Source organism: Haliotis asinina, chromosome 13 (genome assembly GCF_037392515.1).
Source record: "Haliotis asinina isolate JCU_RB_2024 chromosome 13, JCU_Hal_asi_v2, whole genome shotgun sequence".
NCBI classification, from domain to species: Eukaryota; Metazoa; Mollusca; class Gastropoda; order Lepetellida; family Haliotidae; genus Haliotis; species Haliotis asinina.
The window spans coordinates 43,299,013-43,310,201 of NC_090292.1; the positions used below are offsets into that span (position 1 = coordinate 43,299,013).

Genomic DNA, 11,189 nt, shown 5'->3' on the forward strand with positions numbered 1-11,189 from the left:
TTCTAGAAGCAGTACTTGTATTCCATTCTTCAGGCGCCAATGTTTATCATAATAGTGAGCATCTGTTACAATCTATATTACAACGTTTTGTTTACGTCTGATCTAATCCGATAAGATGACCTTTCACACCTTTTTGTGTTAACCAGGACTTGATGGTATGAACACTTCATTGGCCGTTGTCTATTTATATATCAGTACCCGCTTGCATGTGCATAGTATACAACACTGTTTGAAAGCCGTTTCTATTGCGATGATTAAACACAATGACAAAGTGCATTACCAAGGTTTCATTCATTTCAGACACAATGATGGACTCTCCGATTCATGAAACCCCTTGTTTTCAGATGTTCGTAGCAATTGCTCATAAAATCAGAAACAACAGTTATGTCTCTCTCACTGACTCTGAGGGAATTACGTTGAAAAGCTGAAACACATTTCTTGCAGAACAACCCGAACCAACTAATCTGTATGCAACACTAGCTCTATCAGTGACGACACTTTCGTTGTATTTATTCATGAGACGTTGACGTTTAAGAACAAAGAAAATTAGCTGTTTGTATGCATCAAACAAGATTTAGGTCCTGGTTTTTTTTTTCAATCCTGCACGGTTTGCTCAAAGCGACAGCGGCAGTTAGAAAAACATGCTTTTAATTTGGGTTCCCAAGTACGGGATCCGCTGAGCCCATGGCTAGAGGATTGAGAAGTTCAACCTCCCATAGACACCGATGCAACGTATTAGATGAGATTATGTGGCATGAACAACGAGCTGGCATTTACACCACGACAACATTTTTGCTGGTATTTATTGTGACGTGACATTGACATATGAATAAGTACGGCCCCATAAAATGCCAACTGCTTCTTCTTGCTAACGATTGTTGCAACACTGTTTATTATTATTATTTTTTTAAAAAATCACTATTCTATTTCGTTTGTGGTTGCATTTTCTACGGTACTGTTTCCCATTTGTTCCCATAAGTGGAGGCCAGGATACTTTCTGGACATATTGTGCTGGAGATAGTTACGTCTTACTCGAGAACCAGGTGCTATTCGTAACATTTAAGGAATCTGTTCTATCGCCTTGATGATATATTTTCACCGTTGTTTTCTGTTATACAAATCTGTACACCTGAGTGATATTTTTGGGGGGTGATTAAAGCTAACAAAGTGAATGTGAGACTACATTTGCTTATGACAACAACAATAGTACCACTTTTGTGTGAGTTGGTACATGGATGACCATCAAATGAAGACAACATGCAGTTCTATAGACTCTGCAAAATTCTAAAGCTGATGGCATTTTCGAATCCATATCTCTAAATCTAAGAGGATATACATATAACTGAAAGGATTTCCAGCAGAGCTAATAAAAAACTGTAAAACAAATATGTATGCGTCAATCAAAACAAAATTGATCCCCGTGCGGTGTAGATTAGAGAGATGAAAGTTTTACATATTATTGAATTTTGAACTTGTTTGAGACGTGTGGGAATAAATGACAGCACTGATCATGATAATATTCATTCTGTAGAGACAACATAGATGTTCCTCTATACCGTATCGACTCAAGTGAATTTTACAGCTTCAGTTTTGTTTGTTTAGTCAGAGACCTAGATTTGTATCCCCAGTCATGTTTTGGAGGGTCACCATTGTGATAGTACTGGTATGGGGAGTAGTGTGTGTGTGTGTGTGTATGTGTGCGTGCGTGCGTGTGTGTGTGTGTGTGCGTGCGTGTGCGGGGGGAAGAGAGGAGAGGAGGGTTTAGCCTACTGGTCATCTTTGGTTTATTTTGGGGTTGAGCAGTGTTCTGTTATCGATATGATACTACGTTTGGTGGTGGTGGTGGGGTAGAGAGTTGCCCGCAATCGCACATTGTGTGACTCACTGACGTTTGGTGTTTCACTCTCTGCACCATGTACATTCTTGGCCTCGCCAAGTCACAATGTGTGACACAAACGTTCCAGCAATGTCTCAGAGCATTGTCTTTATCACTAACAGATAACATTCAGAAACACAGATACCTAAGTCAAAAGACAGTATGGGTATCGGAGTATTTGTTTTTCAAAATTCTATACAATGAATTTCCATGCATTCATCGCACAATGCTATGTATCATATGTCTGGCACTTCATGAACCAAAGATCAAGTGATTTTCTCAGTTTCTCATATACCAAGGTCTTCAATATGTAACTGAAGATCTTGATTACAATTAGCTTTTATAGCATCAAATATATATGTTTGTGTTAAATTCTTATTTACTAAATGTATGCATGTTCTTATGGTCAAATGGTATAGGAATGTTGCCATGATTCCTGATGATATGCAGTACATTTAAAGATAATTAAAGAGGTACGTTTGTTCAACTGACAAAGACCAATTGCTGACTTGCTTAAAACATAGACCAGCGCTACGGTTGTGAATATATGCAGTTTCGATAATTCAATTTAGATTGAAAAGAAAGCCAGTGAAATCTGAGATGTAGTCCTGAAACTGAGTAAGTCTGGACTTGCCTCAAATGTTTTCACATTGATGAAAGATATAAGTTAATGGGAAGATAATAGGCACAAGGACTGGAAGAATGTGAAACATGATAATGATAAGTATAAACCAGATAAAACAGATTAAACGATACTTTTAAATAAAAGATAATTAAGAAATCCTTCACCGATTGAAATAAAGTCTTTGAGTTAATACTTACATGTTTCTTTAAATAAGAGTATATATAATTGTATATCATTGTCATAGACAGGGATTATTATCAAGTAAAACATATTTTGTACGATATGAAATTCAAAACATAATCTGATGTGTGTTTAAAACGAATAGTTTTCAGTATAATTTAGCTTGCTGTATGAGTGGCTTGTCAGAAACGGAACACTTGTTCAGCTCTCAGACTGGCAATAACTATGAAGTCTGTATCAGATTTCTCCCACAGAAATGATGTAGCTCACTCACTCATTGAATGTTCCTGCACAACAAGCATTTGTTAATATTATTCCCAACTGAAGACACAAGATAAATTTTGTCCTGTCCATGAGATCGTGAACATTTTACTTGACAATGGTTTGAAAGCCATTTCTCTTGTGATAGTTAACACATTGGCAGAATGCACTATCAAGGTCTCAGCTGATAAGGCTCTGCGGAAATGATAGATTCTCCACTTCATCCAATTTCGTTGATCTCTAGTGTTCGAACGAATTATGTAGAGAAACAGTTATGTCTCTCTTGCCAATTTCATTGCATAATGTTGAAACGTTGAAACCCATTTTTTCAGATCATCAACCCTCATCGGCCCTTGTATATGCCAAACCAGATTCACCGTTGTTCATGGTATTGTTTAATGGAGAGTTAACCTATTTGATAGACATGAAATTTGGTATTTTGTATGCAGCAAGCAAAGGATTTGATATAAATGATGGATTCTCCACTTCATTCAATTCGTCAAAGCGAATTATTTAGAAAAGCAGAAACAACACTAATGTCTCTCCTGCCAAATCACTGACACAGAGTGCATTACATTGAAACGTTGAAGCTCATTCTATGAGATCAACAAACCTAATACACCCATACGCATGCCGCTCTACATCCACCGTTTGTCGTGGTATTGTTTAATGAAGAGTTGACGTATTTGATGGACAGAAAGTTTGGTGTTTTGTATGCAACAAACACAGTTTTGTTCAGTGCTGATCCTGTTCCGAATGACCAAAGCTGTGCATGCACAGGCGAAGGCTATGCTTTCAGTTTCGGATTAATTACAGGGAAAAACACGTATGTGGTATTAAATCTATGAACTTTAAAATGAATGGTATTCCCAAATCGTTATCTCTAACAGTAAAATCACATAGATAACATAATAATATATTTGCAATATAATATTGTTTCAAGGAAAGTTTGCGTTTCTGATAGACAGGAAAATAGGTGTTTTGTATGCACCAAGCAATGACTTGTTTTCACAGTTGCTGATCATATTAAGGATGCTCAAAGCCATACGGGCAGTTATGTTTAGTTTAGGAAAGAATCAATAACATTATTGACAGAGAGATACTCATACGTGGCATTAAAGCTATTAAATTCGCAAACAGTAAAATGGGCATTCCCAATTCGTTATCTGTAACAATAAAATCAGATAGATAACGTGACAATTTAATTGCAAATTGTAAAATAGATATTCTATATCAGATTGTTTTCTTCATGGAAAAGTTTTCTCCTATGGGCTTGTGTATGATAGATAAGGGGTAATTATATATGTCTTACATTGGGATTATCTGTTCAGGACTATGAGAGGGAATAAACATCACCTGACCGTGGTTGCAATTATTATTAAGCCAGCGTTTGATTTTCGTGAGTGAGTGAGTGAGTGAGTGAGTGATTGAGTCGCAGTGATTTAAGAAGCTATGTATTCCGTCAGTTGCTCTATCTCCACACAGTTTTCACAGTCATCTCTAGCAAGGCCAAATTACATTCTCAAATACCAGTGTTTCGATCTTATACAATCTCATCTTACAAATGAGAATAATTGTATCTTCCACTAGTAATTGCCAGCAATCCGTGTCTTGATATAAAATCACAATCATTATCAGTCTGATAGTACATTCTCAAGTATGCGTATATAAAACCAGAGAAGTAATATGACGGATTTCATGGGTTTTCAGGGCTTAAGGAGTAATGTTCTGAAATGAGACAAGGATGATTATGTTGTGGTATGTCTTCATCGGGTCAATCTGGTCGGTGGGTGGCCTAGTAGTTAAAGTGTTCGAAGACCCAGGTTTGATTCCCAGTATAGGGGCAGTAGGTTAGTTGGTTTGATTGGCCACGCTATTCCAGCTCTGTGACAGCAGTCTGTAAACTGAATCAGACAATCCAGTGATCAACATCACGAGTCTACATAATTGGGATACGATGACATGTGTCAACCGGTTCAGCGGCCCTGACCACCCGATCAGGTCTGTCGCCTCGTACAGGCATTTGTTGCTGAAGATCAATTCTAACCGGGATCTTCTACAGGTAACATGGATACCATCCGTGAAGCCCTGACATTCTGGGATATTGCAGACATGAGAACAAACTTATTCAGTCACCATAAAACTGAAAGTCAGTCTGTCTGTAAAGGGATTATGTAATACGTTTACGGAAACATAAAAAACATAGGTAAAAAGAGAAAAAACAACATGAAAATGCTGGGTTTGTGCACAGTCAAAGAATGATCAACACAAGTCATGGTGTCAATGTCATCCTTAACGATTGTTGGCTGATAAACATACATATTTTAGATATGGCTGGGGCTAGTGATAGCAGTGAAACAGCACAAAATACAGCATATAGTGTCATAGTCATTTTGTTTGATAAATGGAATGTCAGTTTCAAATGCCATTATCATCAGATGCATACTCATATTTAATGGTTTATTTGAAAGGTTTACCGTGAACATGTCTGTTTAGTAAGCCACTCGTACTCATCAAACGGTTAAGACTCCCGCAACATCGGTTATTTAGATTAATTAGTTAGATTAGAGTTAGGTTAGAGTTAGATTAATTCAGTAACAGCATTAACAGTACTAACTCTCAGAGTATGACTTTTCTGTTGATTTTGCAAGTTATACTTTCATTGAACTTCTTGGCAGGATCGTGTTCCAAAATGGTAACACGAACACCGTCTTTCCAAAAGCCAGTATTGTTATTCCATTCTCTTGCCACTATAGTAAATATTCGTTACCATCTCTTTATATTATGGCAACGTGTTTTGTTACCGTTTGATCTAATTCCGGTAAAATGTTCTTTCGCAATACATATTGTTAGCAAGGGTTTGGTGGTATAAACACTTTCATAGAGATTCTTGATGGCTGTCTCTTCCTAACTCATCATGTGTTTCGGGTAGGTTCAGACTTGCCCTTGCAAAGGTGTGCATGATATAGAACATTGTTTGAAAGCCGTTCCTCTTGCAATGACTAAACACAGTGACACAGTGTATTACAAAAGGTTCGTCTCATAGAACACTGTGGGTTTGACCCAGCGATGCACTCTCAGATACATGAAATCCGTTGTTTTGAGATGTTTGTAACGAATTGCTCATAAAATCAGAAACAACGGTTATGTCTCTCTTGCTAATTCACTGACTCTGAGGGCGTTACGGTGATACCCATTTCATGCAGATTAACCCAATTCAACCAATGTGCATGCAACTCTAGCTCTATCAGTGACGACACTTTCGTTGTATTTATTCGAGAGACCTTGACGTTTATGAACAAAGAAAATTAGCTGTTTTGTATTCGTCAAAGAAAGGTTTTGGTCCTGTTATTTCTAAGCCTGCATGCTTTGTTCAAAGCAACAGTGGCAGCTGCAAAAACATGCTTTTAATTTGGGTTCCCAAGTACGGGATCAGGCTCGCTGTTCTCGAAACGTTCGTAGCCCTACGAACTTCTTAAGCCCATTCTTAACACAGTGGCTACGATCACTGAATAAGGGCCCAGTTCAGTAGCATGACCCATGGGAAGAGAATGAAGAAGTTCGAACTCACTCAAGTGCCTCATGTACATCGATGCAACATATTACATGACATGACATGTGGCATGAATAAAGAGCTGTCCTTTACATCGCCATGGCATTTTTACTGGAATTTATTGTGGCTCAACACTGACAGAGGAATAGGTATGGCACTATAAAAATGCCAGCTGCTTCTCTGTGTTAACGGTAGTTGCAACACTGTGTATTTCTTAACACTATTTCGTTTCTGATTACATTTTGTATGGTATCGTTTCTCATTGGTTCCATCAGTGGAGGCCAGGATATTTTGTGAAGATTGCCTCTCTTCCACGAGAACCAGGTGCTATTCATGATATTTAAGGAATCTGTTCTATCGCCTTGATTGCATATTTTCACCATTATTTTGTACTTTGCAAATTGAAATTGTTTTGCCCACATCAAGACTGATGTATACATCTGACCAGTTCTAAACCTATTCTTCAAGGGGCTATTACATTTCCACTGACCACATTTTTATACATGGGGACTGACAGCATTTATTTGCTCACTGCGACAATGATGTTACACAGCCATCATTGCTAGCTTAAATCTCATTTCCCAAGCTGATGGAGCTGATGTTATCATGAGGGATCTGGTGAGCATACTACCGTGGAATGCTAAGGCACACTTGCAGTGCCAATACATAATATATTAATGGTTCAGAAGAAATGGTTCATTCATGAATCTTCAGACCGTTGGTCAAATATATTAGCAACAATCACTCATTACAGCCGTGTGTCAGTTTTGTGAAATATCGTCTGTATTTTTTGCATCAGTGAGTAGCAAGCTTTCCTCATTCACAACTGTCTCGATCCCGTCTTAAAAACACGCATGAGCAGTAAAGAACCAATCGTTGTAGTTACGTCTTTCAAAATACATACTTCTATTGTTCATTTCTATTAGTGCAATAGGTTTGTCTAATCTGAATTACATGCAGTTCTATTGAAGTAACCACTAAAGTTGGTTACACTTCCACATTCATATCTCTAAGATACGAGCATATACAAAACTGACGTGGATTAAAACCACTAAATCATACATGTACGCGTTTCGTCCAAACAAAATTGAAGTGTAGATTTGACAGATGAAAGTGTCACATACCACTGAATTTAAAATGTGTTTGAGACTGGGGATAAATGTCAACTCTGATTGTGAAACCATTCATTCTTTGTGGACAGCATTGCTGTTTCTCCATACCCTTGTATTTCACAGTTTTGTCCTGTTTTGCCAGAAACCAAAAGTTGTATCCAATCCCCTTTGTCCTCTTCCAAAATTTATTATTTTTAATGGTCCACATCTGTGACCTGCATGAAAGTATGTTTCGTGATGGTTGACTACCACTGCTTTTGAAGCGTTCACTCATTATGTTTAAGGGTCAAGGTGCTATTCCCACAACCGTACATAGTGTGAAGTTAATCTGTGGTGCCCCCGTCACGATATTGCTGAAATATTGCTGAAAGCATACTCACTGACTCACTCACTTTCGGAGTTTCAATCTCTGCACCATGTAAATGTTTGGCCTCACCACGTCACAATGTGTGGCACAGACGTTACAGCAATGTCTCCTGTAAGACATGTATGGTCATCTAATCAGATAACATCGTTGTCACTAACAGATAACACTTATCTAAACACATATACATAAGTCAAAAGACAGTACGGGCATCGGAGTATTTGTGTTCCAAAACTCTCACAATGAATTTCCTTGCATTCATTGCACAATGCTTTGTATCATGTGTCTGGCACTTCCTTGTCATGAACCAAAGATCAAGTGATTTTCTCAGTTCCTCAGATATCAAGGTCTTCAATATGAAACTGACGATCTTGGTTACAACTAGTTTTATAGCATCAAATATATGTTTTTGTGTAAATTTTTACAGTGATATGCAGTACATCTAAAGGTAATTAAAGAGGTACGTTTGTTCAACTGACTTACTTAAACCATAGCCCAGCGCTAAGGTTGTGAATATATGCAGTTTTGATAATTCAATTTAGATTGAAGAGAAAGCCAGTGAAATCTGAGAACGTAACGCAAGCGTGTTGGAGTACTAGCGTTTTAAAAATTATGTATAATGAATATCCGTGCATTGAATGTGCAAAGCTATGTGTCATATGTCTGGCACTGTCTAGTAATAAACCTAACGAGTCACTGTATGACTCCCCTAACGAGTCACCGTATGGCTCCCCTAACGAGTCACCGTATGACTCCCCTAACGAGTCACTATGTGACTCCCCTAACGAGTCACTATGTGACTCCCCTATCGAGTCACCGTATGGCTCCCCTAACGAGTCATCGTATGGCTCCCCTATGGAGTCACCGTATGCCTCCCCTAACGAGTCACCGTATGGCTCCCATAACGAGTCACTGTATGGCTCCCCTAACGAGTCACTGTATGGCTCCCCTAACGAGTCACCGTATTACTCCCCTAACGAGTCACCGTATGGCTCCCCTATCGCGTCACCGTATGGCTCCCCTAACGAGTCACCGTATGCCTCCCCTAACGAGTCACCGTATTACTCCCCTAACGAGTCACTGTATGGCTCCCCTAACGAGTCACCGTATTACTCCCCTAACGAGTCACCGTATGGCTCCCCTATCGAGTCACCGTATGGCTCCCCTAACGAGTCACCGTATGACTCCCCTAACGAGTCACCGTATGGCTCCCCTAACGAGTCACCGCATGGCTCCCCTAACGAGTCACTGTATGGCTGCCCTGACTTTGTTGATTCCTCAAATACTTCGACATGAAACTTAAGATCATGCAGTATAGTTAAAGGTAGTGAAACAGGTACGCATGTTCAACCGAGAAAGACCGTTGCTGACTCTCACGTAAAACACAGACCAGCTCTGAAAGACTTTCAGTATATGTAGTTTCGATTACTCAGATTAGATTGGAATGGGTTGCTGTGAAATCAGAGACGTAGATCTGGACTTGCCTCAGTGGTTTTTGCCTTAAAGAAAGGCCTTAAGTAACCGAGAAGATAATACGAAGACTGTAAGACTGTAAGAATGTGAAACATGATAATGATAAGTATAAAAGAGATTAAACAATTATTTGGAATGAAAGATACTTAAGAGATGATCCGCTGGTTGAAGTAAAATCTTGAAAGTTATACTTACCTATTTCCTTGAGATACGAATACACATTGTAATCGATATTATTGCAATAAACAGAGGTTATTGTCCAGTATAAACGTATTGCGGTTCAAATGGAATTCGTAAGATAAGCAAATAGTATGTTGAAGACGAACAGTTTTCATCATAAATTAGCTCGATGTGTGGGGAAAGGGGTTCTGTCGTTTGAGTCAAAGGAATTCCATTTTGCAGGCTGATACCTCTTGGGCGCGCCAGAAACAGAACACTGGTTCGCCGCTTAGATTGGGGATACTTACGAAGCCTGTATTAGATTTATCCCACAGGAGTTCAAAATGATATTAGGGCAAACTCGACGAACTAACTCAGCATTGAAGGTTCCTGCACAACGAACATTTGTACTGAAAACGATTTACAGTACAAAATGGAATTTCTGCTGCAAGATTATCACACCAAGTACTGATCACACAAGTCAATGAATCCTTTATTTCTGATTTTGTGAAAAAGAAAGTAAATCCGAATGCAAACTCTCGGGCCACACAATCCCTTCACCTGGATACCAATAATAATAATGTGTAAGATATTTACTATTTGTGTGATTTTAACGAAAGCTGTGTCGACATGTTTCCATTACTCCAACAGAGTTTCCGTTTCCTTCAATTCCTTTGAAATGCAAAAATTCCACATAAACGCGTTTTCTCTTAAAACAGGTGCCATTACATTAGTCCATATCTAAGGATGCACATCTCTAACACGTTCAATCACCCTCCTCAATAACCTTCTATTCCCAACACACTTCAAGTAAACTTTGCCTTGTCCATAAAATCATGAACAACTTATTGGAAAATTGTTTGAAAGCAGTTTCTCTTGTGATTGTTAACAGGTGACACAATGTGTTATCGATGCTTCAGCTGCTAAATCTCTGCAGGCTTTGATGCAGTGATGGATTCTGCACTTCATCTACTTCCTTGTCTTCAAGTGTTCGAAACAAATTAGTTAGAAAACCAGAACCAACGGTTATGTCTCTCTTGCCAATTCTCGCTTGTCAGTTATACTGAAACGTTGAAGTTCATTCTTTCAGATCAGCAGCCCTAATCAGCCCATGTGTATGCCACTCTAGATCCATCGTTTTTACAGTATTGTTTCATGGAGAGTTCACGGTTTTGATAGACAGGATATTGGGTGTTTTGCATGCAACAAGGAATGTTTTGTTTTAGCTATTGCTGAACCTATTACGGATGCTCAAAGTGATACGGGCACTGGCAAATACATGTTTTCAATTTGGGATTAGTAACAGAGAGAAACTGATCCGTGGCTTTAAAACTATAAAAATAGCAAACTTTAAATAGAATGACATTCCCAATTCCTTATTTGTAACAATAAAATCCCGTAGACAATGTGCAAATAAGTCTTTGGAGGGCATTTAGAAGCGAAATACATAAAAATGAAGATTTTTATGGATATCAACTTCTTTATTTTGAGACCACAACGTTTCGGAGTTAATGCTTACTCCTTCATCAGGTGACCCGATGAAGGAGTAAGCATTAACTCCGAAACGTTGTGTTAGTTGATATCCA

General features: G+C 38.5%; 1 protein-coding gene across 1 annotated transcript; it reads left to right on the forward strand.

Annotated features, from left to right (window-relative positions):
* Nucleotides 1–8,583: 8,583 nt before the first annotated feature.
* Nucleotides 8,584–9,267, forward strand: LOC137259560 (uncharacterized). Its single transcript, XM_067797187.1, has one exon. It carries the CDS (start codon nucleotides 8,584–8,586, stop codon nucleotides 9,265–9,267), a length of 684 nt encoding a protein of 227 aa, XP_067653288.1.
* Nucleotides 9,268–11,189: the final 1,922 nt, after the last annotated feature.

What these genes read in the sequence shown, in the direction of transcription:
- LOC137259560 (XM_067797187.1), top strand. Translation starts at nt 8,584, where the DNA reads ATGTATAATGAATATCCGTGCATTGAATGTGCAAAGCTATGTGTCATA.